This window comes from Polypterus senegalus, chromosome 4 (assembly GCF_016835505.1).
Source record: "Polypterus senegalus isolate Bchr_013 chromosome 4, ASM1683550v1, whole genome shotgun sequence".
Lineage (NCBI taxonomy): Eukaryota > Metazoa > Chordata > Cladistia > Polypteriformes > Polypteridae > Polypterus > Polypterus senegalus.
This window is the reverse complement of record NC_053157.1, coordinates 159,485,343-159,506,046: the sequence shown is the minus strand read 5'-3', so window position 1 is coordinate 159,506,046 and position 20,704 is coordinate 159,485,343. Positions and strand designations below refer to the sequence as shown.

Below are 20,704 nucleotides of genomic sequence, written 5' to 3'. Positions count from 1 at the left end.
TGCTTAGAAATGCAAACTAGATTATTAATGACCTCACCCATCCTACAGGGTGCTTTTCACACTCACAGTTCAAAGTTGCAGAGAGCTTAATTTATCTTTACTAATAAAATGCAAAGCCCTCACTGACTCATCACTAATTCTCCAACTTCCCGTGTAGGTAGAAGGCTGAAATTTGGCAGGCTCATTCCTTACAGCTTACTTACAAAAGTTAAGCCGGTTTCATTCTGAAATTCTATGCGTAACAGTCATAATTGAATCCTACTTACGTACATGTATACATCCATAGCCTGCAGCTCGGTCGCCGTGTGAGGCGGACTTGCGTTCCCCCATCCCCACACCTCCCACGTAATTGATTGCCTGCCCATATAAGGCCGTCCGTCAGCAGTAATCCAAGCTGTGAGAAAACAGTAAAAAAGAGGTGTGTCAGACGTCATGGTACATTTTCTGATGCAGCTAGGGAAACAACTTTGTGACACGCCGCCAAATACACGCAGAAAAATCCACAAGTTAATAGACATGCTGTCACTAAATACTCACAGGCAAATCCACAAGTTCATAAAGACGCTGCCGCTAAATATTCGCAGGCAAATCCACAAGTTAATACCAGGAATGCCTGTTAAACATCTTAGATTCACGAGTAGCTATTTGGGTGGTGAGATTTCTATCGAGGTGATCACCATCGATTAAAGAACTGTCACTTACCGAGTGGTTTCCATGCCCGGAGATGCCGCCTGCCTTTTACATTCTCTATGTTACATATTGCACGGCCATATAAGGCTCAATCTCAATATCCAGAGGAACATTGTGTCTTATGTATTGAATGACTGGGACAGGTTCAAGGTGTGGACTGATGATGGTACAGGAGATAATTATACTACACAGGAGCACTAGAAGACTGAAATCCTTAAGCCCTTCACCTATGCTTCTGCATGTGAGTTGATGGCTGCCGCTGAATTGTTCAATTGTCACTTTCAAGTGTACCGAAATGGCCAAATATTTTACACCTTTGGAGAACCGCCAATGCCTCCTAAACATCTTAGATTCACAGGTGACAATTTGAGTAGTGGACACTTTGATGTTTATGAATGTTTCAACTCTCAAAAGCTGGATGCAAAGTTATCAATGAAGCCGATTGTATGCTTACAACGCTTGACAGATGCCGAATGTCACTTCAACACAACAAGTCCTTCAAATACTAATGTAATTGAAACAAACCATGAAACTCAAACCGATTATGACAGCAGCAATCCAAGCTGTGAGAAAACAGTAAAAAGGAGGCATGTCAGACGTTGTGGTACATTTTCTGATGCAGCTAGACGGAAACAACTTTGTGAAGCTGCCGCCAAATACTCGCAGAAAAATCCACAAGTTAATAGAAACGCTGTTGCTAAATACTCGCAGGCAAATCCACAAGTTCATAGAGATGCTGTCGCTAAATACTCGCAGGCAAATCCACAAGTTCATAGACACGCTGCCGCTAAATACTCGCGGGCTAATCCAAAGTAATTACCAGGAATGCCTGTTAAACATCTTAGATTCATGAGTAGCGTAGTGAACACTTTGATAAATAAAACGTTTTATCTTTACAACGGTTGACAAACACGGAATGTAACTTGAACACAACACATCCTCCAAATACGAACCTGATTGAAATAAATAATGATAATCAAATCCTTGATGACAGCAACACTCATAACAGTGACAAAACAATTACATTGACAATCATGTTACATTATTTTCTAAATGTTTCTTTTTCTTTTTCATAACTTCTTTAACACACTACTTCTCCGCTGTGAAGCGCGGGTATTTTGCTAGTTAATTATAAAGCCTGTGTCTCATTCCCCAAAAATACATTAAATGCACACCAATTTATGCTGATTTATTATTGCAGGATTTTCAAAACACGTTATGATTCTGTGCTCAAGGAATTGACATTGGGACAAAGATCCAAATCCCTTAAACATCTATAGTGTTGTCCAGCATGGTGGTGCAGAGGTTAGCACTGCTGTCTTTTGTGTCCAGCATTGTTGGTTAAACTGCTGTACCTGGTGATCACTGTGTGTGTATGTCTGTTCCTATTTTCTTCCAACTTTCCAAACCTGTCTGTTAGTTTAATTTGTGATTCTAAATTGGCTCTAGTTGTTCATGTGAGTGAACCTTCTCCACGATTGGTTCCCATCTTGTGCTCAGTGTTGCTGGGAGAGACACCTGTCCTGAGTGACCCTGAATTTAATTAAATAGTTGGAGAATGTTATGTTAAAATATTGGAACATTAGAACAATTGTGATAAGAATAGGCTATTCAGCCCAACAAGCTTGTCCACCCCATTCACCTACATTGTCCTAAATAACTTCAAGTGGGCATTTGAAGGTCTGTAATGTCTTACTTTATAACACACTACTTGGTAATTTATTCCATGTGTGTATGGTTCTTTGTGTGAAGAGAAACATTTGAATATTTTTGTGGAATCAGTCATTAACATGTTTCTAACCATGTCCCTGTATTTTTGTTGTAGAATTTATTTTAAAGTAACAGCTGAGATCCATGCTGCTAATTTCTTTTAAACACTTTAAGTCCCCTCTTATTCTCAGTCGGCTTAAACGGAAAAGTTTCAACTCCTTCAATTACTCCTCATACTGCAGCTCATACCTCTTAGTCCCAGGATCAGCCTAGATGCACTTCTTTGGACTTTCTCTAGCACTGCTATGTCTTTTTTTTGCAATATAGAGACCAAAACTAAACACAGTATACCAGGTGAGGCCTCACTAGTGTGTTTTATAACTTAATCATGAACCTTCCTTGACATCCTTATGTATAATCTAGAACTCTCTTGGCTTTTTTGATCGCGTCTGTACAGTAAACTGTCAGGTTGTAGATAGTGATGAATCCGCTATAATTTCTTGATTATCCTCATAAGCTGCACTTTCAAGTTTCAGACCTCCTTGTTATGTTCTGTAACATCATCAGTAGTTAAAAACAACTGTTATTGATTGATAAGCACATGCAATTTGCCTTCATGTTAAACTATATACTTGGCCTATGATCTGACCCTCTTTTTTGGTTCTCTTCTTTCCTCTGTTATATGTGAACAGTAGATTATCAACAAATGCTGTAATCATGGGCGGTTTCATGAGACTGTTGAGAATTGCATCCTCATTTTTCTTCACTTATATATTTCAATAAAGTATGATGATGCTTGGGTATAATCAAAATGGTGATACAAAAATCTATATCAAAAGCAAAATATGGCACCAAGGACAAAATTTGTCAGAATGATTTGATTAAACTTACAACCTAAAAGACATCCTTAATTCCAGTCCAGGAAGGCTCAAATAAATGGCTGCATGTTTTAAATGCATCCAATCTGTTGATCTGTGTCTTTGATTGAACTCTTCTGTTTAATTGTCTTCTTGTTTACTAGTTTCTGCACTTCCTAGGTCAGGGGCACTCAGCTTGCAGCTTCTGAATGGTAAAACAGGTGTATTTATATTATTGGACATGGCTGAAGTTTGTGTTTGTGTAAACAAAGATGCATTCAGAAAAATAATAGTACAAATTAAAAAGTAAAAATTGCTGAGCATAGAATTATACTTTAGTTTAAAGATCAGTCAAATATGTATCACAGAAAGTAACTTCATCACATCACCAGAAAAATAATTTTCTGATTTCCATTATATGCCTTGTAATTCTCTGACAAGAATGTGTATTGTTACAGTGGGTGAGTATATTAGTGAAGGCTGCACTGTAGCTGTGTTGTGACACTGAAAAAATAGTAATTAATTATATGGAACTAGAGGATGGTGGTGCAAAACATGAATATGGTATTGATTTATATGTCCTTAGGGAGAAATAGGGGGGAAAAACCTATACAGACCCTCATGTACAGTTAACAAAAAAAATTTGTTTCTTCTTCCCTGCAGGACTTTGTGATGGGTCTTTCAATTTTATTACGAGGATCAATACAAGAGAAGCTTAACTGGGCATTTAATTTGTATGATATTAATAAAGATGGATACATCACTAAAGAGGTATGGAAAACACATTAACCATTAATCACTGACATCAAATTTGGAAGTTATTACTTATTTCTCCACAGTTGTAGTGTATGTCTATGACAACAGTTTGAGAATACCAGTAGTTATTGTTAATGGGGTGGCTCTGTGGTGCAGTGGTTAACACTGCTGCATCTTCTGGTTTTGAATCCCATGGCTGGTCACTGTCTATGTGGAGATTGTCTCTGTATCTGTGTGAGTTTTCGTCTGAGTACTCCAGTCTTCCAGCAGCAAACCAAAAGATGTGCATGTTTAGGTGGCCTGTTCAGGAATGTTCCCCGCCTTGTGTTCAATGCTGCTGGTTTTGAGACTTATTTGATTTTGTACAGCATATATTTACAGTTTTGTGTAAACAATATCATAGTAATTTGAAATGTCTGCTGTTTTATAGGAGATGCTGGACATTATGAAAGCTATATATGATATGATGGGTAAATATACCTACCCAGTTCTTAAAGAAGAAACACCTAAGCAACATGTGGAAATTTTTTTTCAGGTATCTTTTTTTTTTCATGGTTTTTCAAAAATATTACACGCCATTATCCCATTAGCTAAATTCAGAATAACACATTCACTAGCTATGCATTTCTTTTGGTTGTCAATTGTTTAATCTATTATTTAATTTGTTTTTCTGTTCTTCCTGTTCTTCATTTACAAAAAGTTATTCTTAAGTACGAAAGAATAAAAATAAAGAAGGTGCCTTAGTTAGCTGCTGTATTTAATAGATACTATGTGCAAAGTTGCTAGAAAATAATACATTAATTAATTCCATATTATATCACTCTTGTTCTTAAAGTCAGATTTAAAACTGAGTAAATCTAGTACCAGAATCTAGTACCAAACATATTGTAACAAAGTACTTACTCTTTTATTCATGTTAAGAAGATTCATTTTCATCTTTAATTTGTAATATTACATTTTTTGGCTATGTGGTTTCTTAAGTTGTGTGGTCAGATTATTTAGTATGTTTTGATCAGTATGATTCCCTGGAATCATTTTGTACTTGCCCCAGTCTGGATTTGTTTGAGTAGCATGGGACCTTTGCAGTGAATAAGTTGCTTTGGTCATTGTCTTGTTTCTTTCTTTGTGTGTTTTAATAAATTTAAATTTAATGTAGTTAGTACAAATAGCAATTCCATCAATAATTTCAAATTCAACACAATTATACTGACATTCCTAAGTGTTAGTATTTAAAATGAAATTAATCATAATCATCACTCGAAACTCCACCCTAACCTTTAGCTTAGTGTACCATATGAACCAAAAGTCCATTATGAGACAGTTCCCAATGAGTTTCAAAAAAACACAACAGTGACAGAAACCCAATAGGCTGTTTTGGAAGGCAATCAAAGAATTCTAATGATGTTCTGAAATAGTTTTGCACCTTTCCTTATAGGAAAAGTTCATTTTTTTCTTAGTTTAAGATAATGTAAGTCTCCACTTTCTGACTGAGTTATAGAAGTTTGAATACATCTTTAAATTTCCATATGGCTATTAATCTTAGAAACAATCAATAAAAACTTACCTAATTTAGCATGTTGTGCAGGAGAGTTGACTGGAAGAGGTACTCTTATTCGAAATAATTTTGAATCCAGAGGTTCTATTAAGTTCATTCATCTGATTTAATATGATTGATAGTGAGGAATTTGAAGCTATAATGAAGAACACCTTATCATCAGCAAAATAAGATTTTTTTTTTTTTTAAATGCTTCCATTATGATCTGCTTTGTCTTTGACTGGTTCTTAAGATGGGTAGCCAGGGGTTTGATAGCAATTATAAATAGCAATGGTGATGAAGGGTATTCCTACCTTATTCTTTGCTCTATTATAAAATGGTTTACATGAACTGAGGTTTCTGTGCTAGAATGTAGTAAGTTGATCCAGCATATAGATTGGGTTCAAATCCATCAAGCAATTGTTGAACATTGGATGTCTAACAAATTCAGTCTGATCTTGTGATAGTATGACAGAGAACACTTACTTTCTCCACCATGGCCAAAATGTCTGCAAATATTTCTATGTTATTATTTAGTAATGAGATCGGTCTGTAAGATGCACAAACAAGAGAAACCAGTTGTAAAGTAAAACATCTCTAGTTTTCTTTAGCATAACTACCATTAACTGAGCTCATATAACACACATCTTTTTATAAACTTACCACATAGCTGTCTGCAAGATGTAATCAAGACTGTTTTGGATAAAATGGGATGTCAAGACATCCCGCATCCTACTTATGAAAGCTGAATTCACCATATTTATTTCTATTCTTATTTTATTTTATATTCCAAGATAAGGCAGTTATTTAGTATAAGGTAGTTATACTCTGTAATCATAGCATCAGAGAGTGGCATTATGTTGAATATTGATTAGCACATAAAGGTGACAATTTCAATGTACTTTGTACGTGTGTGTATATATATAAATATTTCCATTATTTGATATTTTGATAATCTGGGGTGTACTGTTGAATTCATTGGCTATAACAGATGTTATTCCGCATGCTGACATAATTCTACCAATTTTGTTATATATAGTAACACTTTTATATATAGTAAATACTTTTGAAGCTCATTATAACCAGATCTGATATTATTGCTCATTCAATATTTTAAAATACACAGGATCATAAGTGGAAAGAATGTTTTGTCATTTTTTTTTTTATATAACTACATTCGGGGGCTTTATTTTTGGTTCCAATTATTTGACTAAAATAAGTGGTTTGATTCTTAAAGCCAGAAACAACCCTTTTTATAGCTTCACTTTTCTCATCAGAGTTTTTATCCATCCATCCATTTTCCAACCCGCTGAATCCAAACACAGGGTCACGGGGGTCTGCTGGAGCCAATCCCAGCCAACACAGGGCACAAGGCAGGAACCAATCCTAGGCAGGGTGCCAACCCACCGCAGGACACACACAAACACACCCACACACCAAGCACACACTAGGGCCAATTTAGTAAACGTGGAGTAATATTTAGTTTGATAATGTCTTTGTACACTTGACGTATGACACACGACACTTTCACAGTATAACACACACACAGTACGATCCTTTTGTTGTACAAATCCATATTCAATTGTTTAAGAGTCTCTTGAAAAGAGTGAACATTAAGTTTTTGTCTTTTATGACTCATTTTAGGGAAGTTATTACTTAATAATAACAAGGTTTGTTTTAACATATCATGGCCTGCACTGAACACATGCTTTTCCTTTACATGTGAGTCGCATGCGCAAAACATAGGTAGGGATGCGGTGTGCAAATGCATGCGTTGTAATTAAATGTAATAACAAGAGGTTGGTTTTAATGTTCCACAGCCTGCACTGAACACATTTGCATGTGAGTCAAATACGCAAAACGTTTACTTTATTTCAATTCAATTTCAATGTGGTACAATATAAGAAAGTAATTGTTTATAGTATTGAAAGATTTAAATATAATGATTTAAAGTGAGAAAACATCTGTCACATCACATGATTTACCTAAAATGCCCATCATAGTAGAATCCATGTGAGATTCATAAAGGCTTAGTAAATTTTTCATGCAGATTTTTGTCTCATTAGTATTTCACCTAATGGCAGGTCTTAGGATTCCATACTCTTAATTCTACAGTATGTCTTGGGAATAATTATGTCTTTTTACAGCTCAAGGTTATTTTGTCCATTGTATAAACACAAGCATTAAAAAATATATTAAATGAGCATATAAAAAATGATGCAGGGTGCCTCCTTCTCAATTTTAGCTCACCTTTTCATACTAGGCCAGGCAGTATAAAAAATCCAATTAAGTTTATTTTCTTCTAACTGTGTGATCACAGCACATGAATGTTCCATGCACCTGATTGGCTGGCTGTCATCATAAATGCTCCTAGTCAGCCCTAGCAGTCCATTTTACACATTCTCGCAATGAAAAGGAAATAAAGTATAATCTAGTTCATTAATGGACTGGTTCAACTTTAGGTCATATTTTTTTTTTGACTTATTGAAAAATATTTTAAATAGGCATTATTTAGAAAAACGATCATAGTAGAATCCATGTGAGATTCATAAAGGCTTAGTAAATTTTTCATGCAGATTTTTGTCTCATTAGTATTTCACCTAATGGCAGGTCTTAGGATTCCATACTCTTAATTCTACAGTATGTCTTGGGAATAATTATGTCTTTTTACAGCTCAAGGTTATTTTGTCCATTGTATAAACACAAGCATTAAAAAATATATTAAATGAGCATATAAAAAATGATGCAGGGTGCCTCCTTCTCAATTTTAGCTCACCTTTTCATACTAGGCCAGGCAGTATAAAAAATCCAATTAAGTTTATTTTCTTCTAACTGTGTGATATTTATGTATTCATATATACACAGGGGATGGAAAATAAAGATAAAGGATAATAATGTACACCAACACATATAAATATAAAACTTAATTGTAATTGTCACAGTGTGCTTTAATATGCAAAAAAGGTCCCCATTTAACTGTTGATATGACTAGACTCCTTAAGACAACAAATTACTGTATAAGTACCTTAGCTCTTATATATTTCCTGAGTGAAGGGCACCGGCCATATGAGAGTGTATGTAAATCCTTGATCTTTTGGCAAGCAGGTGACCCGAGGCTGCCCTTTAATTGGTTGCTTTCAAATTTTCTGACACGCCCACTTTTATTGGCAGTGAATTAATATTGTTTTAGGTTTTTTTATTCTAATTTGGTAGTTCACACACCATTAACGTAACTACAAATGAGTGAGCACAACTTTAGGTAGATGGGAACTTCAAATGGAACTTCAGAAATCAAAGGAACTTTAGTTATTTCTTTAATTAAACACCCCTTCATAAATCATTTACTTAGAAGGTAAAGGAGCTTGGACTAGACCGACCTTACTTAAGAATTCAGCGGCAGGCAAGTGTTCAAGGTCGAGCTTACACACAGAATTTTTCTGCTCTTGTTATGACAAATGGAGTTGGCTAACTAGATGTTGTGTACGTGTTGCCTTTTGTTGCTTTCCCTGTTTGCTGTTTTAAAATGTTGAAGTGTTGTGGACAACGATGGGGGGTACAAGCCCTAAAACATCTTTTTGAAAAATGCAAGTGGCATGAAAGTAAGCAGCAGTCATCTAGAGAAATGTTTTTCAACCAGTGTGCCGCAGCACAGTGGAACGCCATGAGGTAAGTCTGGCAAATTTGCGTAGGACTGGGCAGACTGGCAGCAAGTGTAGAATAAAATTAGGATTGGAATGACTCTATGGGTGTGGTAAATGATAAACTGGGATGCAAGACTAGTGGTTGTATAATGTAGATTCATGGAATATACTGGGAATACCTAAGGATTGGGCACTCTATTAGTAGAAACAGAATAAGATTTGGAATGGACTTATGCTACGGATGTGTTATAGGACAGACGGACATGTACGTTATTAGAAGATTATGGAGGTGGAGGGTGCAGACATTATGGTATGGGTTTTGGCAGAATGGTGAACCAAGCAATTTGCCAGAGGATTGGGTCATTTAGAGATAGATGTAATATCTCAATATGTACAATTTAATTGGCAGGTGTATCTGTTCTTTTCCACATCCATAGGGCAAGTTATGGGAAGAGTAAGGGGATTGTGGATGTCACAGACTGAAGTTTTGGAGCACATGCGAAATGGGAAAGCTGGCATTAGATTGGGCAGCATGATAGAAAGGGTATAATACATTTTAGCCTGGATTTTTCCTATGGGTCTGGTACTGGACAGGCCAAGATGTGCATTGACACTAAGATGAGGACCACAAGAGCATGTGAAATGACCAGACAGATAAATATGAAAGGCACTATAAAAAAATAGGCAAAAAGGAATGATATAATAGATAGATGTGAAAGGCATTATATAATAGAGAAGTCCTGCATCAGTTTGTTCCCCCAAAATCTGCGCCCCTGCCCAAATTTTTTTCACTAACTGCCATTGCCACCAAATTAAGCAAAAATACATAGTATTGCAGAGCAAAGTTTTTATTTCCCTGGCAGACCAAGAAGTGGGCGAAAAGGAGTATAGCACATCACTAGTGTCACCATATACTCAGGTGATGACACATTGACTACTCAGTAGGCAAGCATCAGGGATTTGAACTTAATGCGTGCTGCTAGAAGGAGCTAATGTAGAGATCTGAAGAGAGGAGTGACATGTGCCCATCTCAGCTGGTTAAATACAAGATGGGCTGATGCATTCTGGATCATCTGCAGTGGCTTGATAGCACATGCGGGTACTGCTGCCAGAAGCAAGATGCAGTTGTCCAGTCGTGACAAGACCAAACCCTGAACCAGAACGTATGCTGCATATGCTGTCAGATAAGGTCTGATCCTGCAGATCTAAACTCTCAGTTTGAAGTAAGCTTGTATTCACCTTCATAATTTCTGAAATTCTTCTGAATTCTTATAATAGCTTCAGTAATTATTTTATTCCCAAATTTTATTTCTTACATATACTGTAAATATCTAAGATTCTGATGCTAGTGATTGTTTACTCACAATATTTTATTACTCTTTTCAAGAAGCATTCTTTCATTAACCCAGCAAAACGAAGGCATTCATTTTCCAGCTCTGCAAGTTTTCCAATAAATTACTTATTGTTGGAACACCAGCTAGTCACCATTGGTTTATGTTCTGTCAAAAGAGATTATTAAAAACCAAAAATAAATTGATTGGGCTCTGGCAATGCAACTGACGCAGTAACCTTCTTTATGTAGAGCAACAGAACTAAAGCCTCATTCTTGTTCACATCAACTCAGTGCTATTAAAAAAAAACGTCAGAAGAAAAAAAGATAAATGTGCTTAGACTACAACTTAGTACAGTGATGACTTGATACGCTGTCAGAGATCAGAAAAACATTTATTTAAAATATAACCCAGATAAACAAATGTATATTTAATTGGAAATAAATATAGGGTAGAGTAAGATACATTTAAAAAAACTAAACCTTATGCAAAATGTTTTGTTGTTTTACTTTGTTTTCACTTTTCTTTTTGAGGTTGAAAAACAAGAACCTGTCTTTAAATATTTGCTCTTTGTTGCTCCTCATGCTTTCCCATAAAGCCCACTGCTAGCCCACACATTTGCCTCAATTAATTGTCAAATAGGGCAAACTCTTGTCTGGGTGCTTTCATCAAAGTCCTGTGTGCATCTATTGTGACATGGACTTTTGTGATTTTGGTATCTCTCTTTTTTTTTTTTTTGACATTTTGTTTTCTCTTTTTTCCATTAAGTCTGTTTTTTTGATGTTGACCAAAACATGCAGTCATTTTAATTTTTGATATGTCATTTAAATGAAAGAAAACAAATGCTGTTTCCATTAAATGTTTTCTTGGAAAGTTGCAACAAATGATTCTATATTGTAAATAGAACATGTATAGACCTGGCAACATCTCAGTGAAGTTATGGTGACATGGTAGTCACTGGCTGCTTTAACCCTTTGCCATCATGCAGATGACAAATCTGTAACTAAAGTTTTAGTTTTCTTGCACAATTTTTAAGCTTGTTGGGATGTTTCAATGAGATCTTCTTATTCTTCTTTCGGCTGCTCCCATTAGGGGTTGCACAGCGGATCATCTTCTTCCATATCTTTCTGTCCTCTGCATCTTGTTCTGTTACACCCATCACCTGCATGTCCTCTCTCACCACATCCATAAACCTTCGTTTAGGCCTTCCTCTTCCCTGGCAGCTCTGTCCTTAGCATCCTTCTCCCAATATACCCAGCATCTCTCCTCTGCACATGTCCAAACCAACGCAATCTCACCTCTCTGACTTTGTCTCCCAACCGTCCAACTTGAGCTGACCCTCTGATGTACTCATTTCTAATCCTATCCATCCTTGTCACACCCAATGCAAATCTTAGCATCTTTAACTCTGCTACCTCCAGCTCTGTCTCCTGCTTTCTGGTCAGTGCCACCATCTGCAACCCATATAACATAGCTGGTCTCACTACCGTCCTGTAGATCTTCCCTTTCACTCTTGCTTATACTCGTCTGTCACAAATTAATCCTGTCACTCTTCACCCATTCCACCCTGTCTCCACTCTCTTTTTTACCTCTCTTTCACAATCCCCATTACTCTGTACTGTTGATCCCAAGTATTTAAACTCATCCACCTTCACAAACTCTACTCCCTGCATCCTCACCATTCCACTGACCTCCCTCTCATTTACACACATGTATTTTGTCTTGTTCCTACTGACCTTCATTACTCTCCTCTCTAGAGCATATCTCCACCTCTTCAGGGTCTCTTCAACCTGCTCCCTACTCTTGCTACAGATCACAATGTCATCAGCAAACATCATAGTCCATGGGGATTCTTTTCTAATCTCGTCTGTCAACCTGTCCATCATCATTGCAAATAAGAAAGGGCTCAGAGCTAATGAATGAGATATTTTGTAATATTCACTTTTTGTGACTTTGTGTCAAATGCAATTTGCACAAGTTCATGTGTTTTGAAATCTTTGACCAAAATTACCTAATGCACTTAGCTGACTTTTGAAGAAACCAGCTGGAACAGGCATCCTGGAAAGCATCAAACTTTGCTAAAAATTCCAACAAAAAGGTACAATGAGCTTTGTTACCTACCATGTGAACATAGTCAAACTGTGGCAGCCAGAATTCTGGCTGGGTTGTAGGTGATCAAATACTTATTTCTGTCAATGAAATGCAAATAAATTTATAACTTTTATGTAATGCGTTTTTTCTAGATTTGTGATTGATATTCTTTCTCTCTCCATTAAAATGAAACTACCATAAAAATTAGAGACTGTTCAGTTCTTTGTAATTGAGCAAACTTACAAATTCAGCAGGGGGTCAAATACTTATTTCCCCCACTGTATGAATTGCTTAGGTTTGAAGTAATCAAAGTTTTAGTAATACCTCCCACAGAACCTCTGCTTTTAAATGTTGCAGCTGAAAGAAAAGCAAGATGTTTAGGTATTATTATATATATATATTTAATGATCACATGGTTTTGACAGCAATCTTGTTAAGACCAATTTGTCAATCCTCTATCATCATCTGAACTCGCTTTACAAACATTTTGTTAGAATGAAAAAAATAGTTTCAATGGCAACTTTCATTTGAGGCCTTTTGACTTTTAGTTTTGACCCAGTTTTGTTTTCTGTTTTAAACTAATTTAGTCTTTATATTTTATTAAATGTTAATAAATTAACCCCTGCTCTGCCCAGACTACTCTTTATGAATTACCCCAAAAATAAGACCTCTGTCTCATTTATGCCAATATTTGAATTGTTACTGTCCTCATTATAAATAGATCAGATTGGACACACCAGTAATAGGAGCCAAACCACTGACCTCATTGTGGTTCCTGTTTCTTGCTCCTACCGTAGTTGTTCATGGTGGTAATGGAAAAGAGGCATAAAATACATCTTTGGCCAACAGCACATTACGTAACTCGTAGTCAGACAGTATGTCAACATCTGCAGTTGCGTGATCTCGCCCACTTAAATATGTCAGATTAAACAACTACAAACCATAGTGGCTGACAGATAATGACTGTCACACCGCTTCTCAGCACATTTGCAAAGTATTGTGAGTTATTGTGAGTTGTGATGCCTGAAAGTACTGTTGGCTGTACAGCACTGGACAGAAGTTTTGGGAGTGACACAAATGTTGTGTTTTGCAAACTTTGCTGCTTCAGCTTTTTCAAATTATTTTTTTTTTACATTTCTATGGTATACTGAAGAACAATTATAAACATTTCATAATTTTCAAAGGCTTTCAATGCAAATACATTGAATTCATATAAAGATTCAATAATTACAGTGTTGATCCTTCTTCATAACTTCTGCAATTCACTCTGGCATGCTGGATATCTGCTTCTGAGCCAAATTGTGACTGATGGTGATCCATTCTTGCTTTTTTAGTGCTTAGAGTTGACCACAACTTGTGGGCTTCTGCTTGTCCACCCACATTTTGAGACCACATGATCTCAATGGGATTAAGATCTAGGGAGTTTTCTGACCACTAGTCCAAACTTTAAATATTATGATCTCCAAGCCATTTCGTTATCACTTTTGTCTTGTATCATGGTGCTCCATCACGCTGCAAAATATACAGATCATCACCAAATTGCACCTGGATTGTTGGGAGAAGTTGCTTTTGGAGGACATTTTGATACCATTCTTATTTATGGCAGTGTTCTTGGGCAGAATTGAGTGGGACCCACTCCCTTGAATAAGAAGCAACCCCACACATAGAATGGCTCAGGATGCTTCACTGTTGCACGACACAGGACTCATGGTAGTGTTCAACTTTTCTTTCTCCGGAGAATTGATTTTCCTTATGGTTCAAACAATTGGATGGAGGACTCATCTGAAAAAAATAATTTGCACCAGTCTCCTGCTGTCCAGTCCTTGTACTTCCTGCAGAATTTCAGTCTGTCCTTGATGTTTTTCTTAGAAAGAAGTTGCTTCTTTACTACCCTTCTTGACACAATGCTGTTGTCCAAAAGACTTCCCCTCACTGTGTGTGCAGATACTCTCACACCCCACCCTGCTACTAATACTGAGCAAGCTCTGCACTGGTGGCAACGCAATTCTGTAGCTGACACGTCAAAAGGAGATGATCCTGGTGCTTGCTGGACACTTTTATCTGATCATTTTGTGCCACGGCCAAAATAAGTGAAAATGTGTTTTTGTGATAAATTTAACTTTTTATGCTAATAAAGCTCTTTGCAATGAATTAATATGCATCTGAGCACTCTGCACAATAATATAAAAACAATGTGAACTGCCATCACAAAAACTGAGGCCACATATTTTGCAAAACATAACATTTCTGTCACTGCCAAAACATTTGGCCACTACTGTACATAAGTTTTCCAGGTACGGTGAGTTCAACCAGAGTTTCCTTCAGACCCTTTACTTTTCCAATCTGTTGTGATACAACAAACATGAAATATCGATCAGACAAGCCTTTCTTTTGTGTTCGTGGTCCAAAACACTCTTATCTTTTTTTCCTTTCAGCTGCATTGTCCTTCCAGGTGAGCTCTCATTGGCTGTCTAGTCACGGTTACACATGGGGCCCACCCTTATGACTTAAAGAATCAAACCTCTTTGATTTTTTTGGGGTGAGTCACATGCCAGTATGACTGAGTCACTGGGGAGGTCAAACTAAATGATTGCTCGGTCCAGAAGTATTTTGCAACTGCCTCTGACTCATGAAGATGATGAAGGCTGCAATTTCAAATTTCTGGAAAAAACATGCAGTATAACCAGGACTTTACATTACCTGTATACTTCCAAGAAGGTTGACCATGTAATAGCCTAAGGTGGAATTGTGCTGTCTTAAACCCTTTACAGATGTGAAGCATGGTATTTCTGACAATGTGCTGTTTACCCTGTACATAGTGAAAACACACTACTTTTAAAGCAAACAGAAGTGATTTGTCAGATCATCATTGTGTTTTCTAGACATGCTGTCCTTCATTCCCACACAGAAGGTAGCGTTTCCCAAAATTAAACTTTCTGTTTTGTCAGAGTCTCTGGTGACTGCTACTGCTGTCCATGTGTCCTTTATTTTTAAGCCTGACTTTGCAGAATAGATTTCTCCACTGCTTGGCTTGTCTCCTCTACCTTCAAGTTTTTCACTATGTTAGTTATAAAGAGGGAGGTCTTGTGACACCCTATGTAGTTGTAAGGTTAGCACCAGGCTATACTGTGGGTGTCTTGCAAGGATCAGAAATGAGAGAAATCAGAAATGGAGTCACAGACAGAAAAAGGTGGTGTTTTCCAACAAAAAAAAAGTTGGTTTTATTTACAGGTCCACAACAACAAAAATAATGTCCCAATCAAAAATAATGAATTATATTTACGGTGAATTTGCAAGTCCCAAAATGAAAAATAAAGACAAAAATGTATATACACAAAACAGTAGTCTTCCTAAAGAAAGAAAACAATCAGGAAGAAACTACACACAACAAATTCTGAAGAATCCCAAAAATATTTATAAGGAAAAAAAGTGTATATACAAGAAAAATAAAGTGCAACACAAACCCAAAATCTATATAAATACCTCCACCAAAACAATATGATAACTAGGAGTTATAAATCAATTTATATACAAGAAAATATTTGCAAATAAAGCACAAGCCAATGTTTGGTATACTAAAGAATAAACTATACCACCATACTATCCACACCGCTGAATCAAAACACCACCCCTAGAGGCAGGAAGTGCCGCTTATACTCTTCACCCAATCCTGTGACACGCCTCTTTCTTCCCCCTAAGCAACTAACACGGGTGCATTCTGCACAGGTGCTACACTCAACTCCTGCAAACCAGGTCTTAAATAGGCCAGCGGCCTTGTAAGCGAGCACAGCCCAAGGTTCTTCCTTCTGACAAGCAGATTCATTCTATGAAAGTAAATTACTTTTTCTTGGGGATCCCCTTCTCAAACTAAGGCATGCACAAACTTAACTAAACGCTCCACACCTTTCTCGTTGTTAACGGCAGGTGGCTAAAAAGACGCTCGACTTGATGACTGGGTAAACACAGCATCCTCCAGCAGGACTGACCTAGAGGCACGCCTGACCTGTCACTGTCGTCCTGTTGTGTGCTCCTACCGAAGCCAGAGTTAAATATGATTGCGAAAACGCACCCCGCACTTCCACTATTTAAACTGGTAAGTGCTTTAACTTTTAACTCCATAAAAGTTGACTTACCCTATTCTTGGGACTTTTTTCTTTTAAAGTGGTAATGCCTGGTAGGCGGATTACCACAGGTCTCCTTATAAGGAATGATGATCTATTGCAAGATGTACATGAATATATTTACACACAGTGACACTTTGACACTGTTAGAGGCTTAACCATTTAATTTTAATGTTACAGGTGGTGGAAGTATTGCTATCCGCACATGCTCCCAACCTGAAGTTCCTATTTTAATGTACAGCAGACGACATCCCATCTTAGTAGGAAACAGACTCCTCTGGCTGTGATGACTCGATCTGCCAGATCACAATGCCACTTAACGTCTTAAATACATTAAGGCAAGAGCAGCATTTGGGGGTGACAAGTGGGGCGACCACCCTGGGCCCCGCTTTTGAGGTCCAGATGTCCCGTTCGAGCAGATTTGTCAAGTTATATTCTCCAGTTATATTTTGATCAAGTCTATGTGTTATCTTGCAAAAATTTAGCTGAATACTATAATGAGAAAATCCGGTGTATGTTATTTTATATTAAATTCACGTACAAGCTTATACAGTCCACATATACCGTTAACAGCCTTTGACGTAACTGGCCCTGCGTGGAGCTGTAATCTGTAAGGTGTTACCTGGTTAAGAGCATAAGAAAAGAGTAATTTACTTAAACCGATTCAGAGTCTGGAACTCCTCCCTGCAGCAAAGGATTTAAGGCATGAATCAGTCCATGTCAGAACAGCAGTCCATCAAAAAGTACGCTCACACAGTATGTATGAAAATTCTAAAAGATATTTTTTAGTTTATTACTGTTATCACATGGAGTCAACAATTTTGTGATATGCAGTCAATTATTACACACAAGGAATCAATTTATTCAAATGTAATTTCATACATAAAATAGAAATTAGCCACGGTGCAATGGGCTGAAGGACATTTGTTATATTTCTAAAACATTTGGCCAAGCAACACTTCACAGCTTAGTTATGTGAAATAATAATATGGTTGTAGAAATCAATAATCAAGCTTCAAAGGAAGTGTTAAAAAACAACAACTTAAATACTCTGTTAATGTACTCTGTACATTTTTGTTAGAGTTGTAGTAATATGAGGCCCAGAAGCATAGAAAATGTAGTCTATGTGCAGGAAATGTTGTGACTGTCATATCATATCTTCAAAAAACACATGTGAAATGAAGAAACAAATCCTTACAGCTAAGCTATGCTACAACAGCATATTTGTAAGGATTAAAAAGAATGTACATTTTTGTCTCTAAAACAGTCAGTGTCCTGCATTTTCAATAAATAATAATACATTTTTTTTATATAAATGTTTATGGTCATTGAAATTTACTTAACCGTAGTTTAACTTCAATGCAGTTTATAATTACGTAAGAGTGAATGGCTGCTGTCAGAAACAATTAGTAGGCCCTTAAGGGGCTTCTCTGCATGTTCACTTGCTGAAAATGAAGCAAATATGAGAAAAGAAATATAAAGTACATTGTGCTTTAGACCACATTTATTTATCATGTACCATTTCCCTGAGTTCCAAATTTTATAAAATAGCTAATTAGTTTGTGTGAAATAATTATTGCCAAAAAAGAGGTTTCTTCAAAATTGTAAACAGCAACAATTTTTAAAGGAGTACCTAAATCACAGAATTGGCTGAATTTTAAATACTGGGCTATAAGATACATTAAATTTCTTGAAATATATTATAGAAATATACTCATTTTAAAAACAAACATGGAAGGTTTACATATGTAACTTGGATAGTTAAAATATCAACTGCCCTAAATAGGATATTTTTTTGATCAATGTGTGAAATGTATGCAGTGAGAAGTTTTACTTTTATACTACTTTCCACTAGAAAAAGGAGCATGGGCTCCACTAACCAATTCATTCATTCACACAATGCCAGCGACTACTTATGCTGATTACTGGGGTGTCAGTTGGTATCTTTCAATAAGTAGTTTTTCATGAGGTCTAACATGTCATATGGGCCTCAGTTAGTGTAATAAACCATTGTTTTTAGCATTTTGTGCTGTCATAGTGAAGTTTCAGGTAGTGCCCAATAACCAGAGAACCTCATTTTGGGAATTAGGGTAGCATTTTGAGTACCTAAGAGAAAGACAGTACTGTAGATATTAGATTGGCTTGCCATGTTCCTAGAAGCCACAAGGAGTTTCTACAGAAAGGAGCGTAATCAAATTTCAAGCTGCGAATAAATTAAAAGTTATCTGCCAGGAATAAGAAATGCATTTGTGTAAGAAAATTAGCAACCACTTCTACTAGCAAGTATAACATCCCTTGTAATAAATTCCAAGTGTGGCAAAAACGATTTCATTGTCTGTTTTTTTCCTTGAAACCACTCTTTTATGAATTTCTGTTTAATAAAGTCTCCCACTGTATATAGTTTTATTTTATGTTATTTTACAGGAGTGATAGAATAGCTTGTGCTGCTCCATCATACACCCAGCATTCCAGGTTCAATCCTGTGCCTGGTTGCAGACTGTTAGGAATTTGTACTTTCTCACCATGTTTGCATGGACTTTTCTTTGGGATCTTGGGTTTTTCTCCCACATCCAAAAGATGTTCATTTTACATTATTTGGTAGTTCCAGACTGACACCTCTGTGTGTGTGTGTGTGTGTGTGTGTATGTGTGTGTGTGTGTGTGTGTGTGTTAGCTGGCTTTACTCGTTTCTTGGCTTGCACCTAATTTTGCTTGGTTAGGCTTCAACCTCCATGAAATTGAATTGGATAATGAAGGCTTTGGAACGTTTGTTATTTGTCATTTGATTATTGATCAGTTCCTGAAATTCAACTACGACAGTACATAATATGTCCTTAATGTTTTTGGTTGAATGGCATACATTATGGAGAGTAAAAAATGAAGAGAAATGAAAGTGTGTTAAAGACTGTACAAAATAATGCTGTTTTTGTTATTGTCGTAGTTTGTTGCATTGTAACTTTTTGTGATCAACTTTTTATTCAATAAAGACAAAGTGACAGGGGAGAAACAATAAACAGTCATCCATTACAATAATACCCTCATCCACCCATAATAAAATATTCTCAGAGATTCCAGTCAGAAGAGAAGAGGGGGTTAAAGAAGCATGACTAACTCACAACAGCAAAACAAAACAAAAACAACAGTTGACAGAAAAGCAAAGTCAAGTGAGCAATAGCATGCAGTTTCAAATGTATTAATGGAGGCACTATCAGGTGCCTTCCAGCAGGATACAGTAATTAATTTGGCTGCCCAGGTTACCCTGTCAAAATAACTTACCTTCAGGTGGTGTAAGCTAAAGCATAGAGGGGTCTGATAGTTTGGATTTCTAGTACAAAACCTAACATTAGAGAAAATATTGTCCCAATGAAAGGAGTGACAAGAGGAGAAAAGTCTCTGGGCCTAAGAGAAATCAAGGGCAGAGGTTTGTAAGATTTTTTGTAAAGTAAAGAGTAGAGGATAGAGACAGAGAAAGAACAAAACAGAGAATACAATGAATGGTCAGGTATAAGGACAGTTAGAGAAACCCTGCATGTTCTCAGCACTGATTGGAGTTGTTGGTAGAAAAGGAAACTGGAACAAAGGAAATTAAAATGAAGCTTGTAAAGATGGGAACATCAAAATTCCTGAACTTTCAAACAAATACCCCAGCACACTGATTCCCGTTTTCAGCCAAGAGTGCCAGCCACCAATTTTGAGAGCAGGGTTTTTAAACATAGGAATGAGAAATTGCCAGTTTCCCCGAAGGGGGAAGTAATCTTTCCAGTCAGGGCCAGCTGTTGATGACCTATGATAAGGTAGGTGCCAAAGGAAGGTTTGTAGAGTTTAGAGTTTAAGAAGGATACCCGAATAACCTGAAGAGAAAATGGGAAAGCAAGGGCCACAGAGTACGATAAATAAGAGGATCCTGCCATTACCAAATAGGGTGGTTTCATTATGTAAAGCCTTGTCCAATATATCTAGTATGCTGGAACTGT

The 20,704-nt window shown here is 36.7% G+C and overlaps 1 protein-coding gene across 7 annotated transcripts in view; it reads left to right on the top strand.

Moving 5' to 3' along the window:
- kcnip4a (potassium voltage-gated channel interacting protein 4a) overlaps positions 1-20,704 on the top strand; it is a 1,100,580-nt gene that overhangs the window by 1,063,070 nt on the left and 16,806 nt on the right. For all 7 annotated transcript variants that reach the window (XM_039751572.1, XM_039751571.1, XM_039751575.1 and 4 more), the window contains 2 exons: positions 3,921-4,028; positions 4,444-4,548. In XM_039751572.1, the coding sequence (XP_039607506.1) occupies positions 3,921-4,028; positions 4,444-4,548 (213 nt within the window). The remainder of the gene's footprint in view (positions 1-3,920; positions 4,029-4,443; positions 4,549-20,704) is intronic.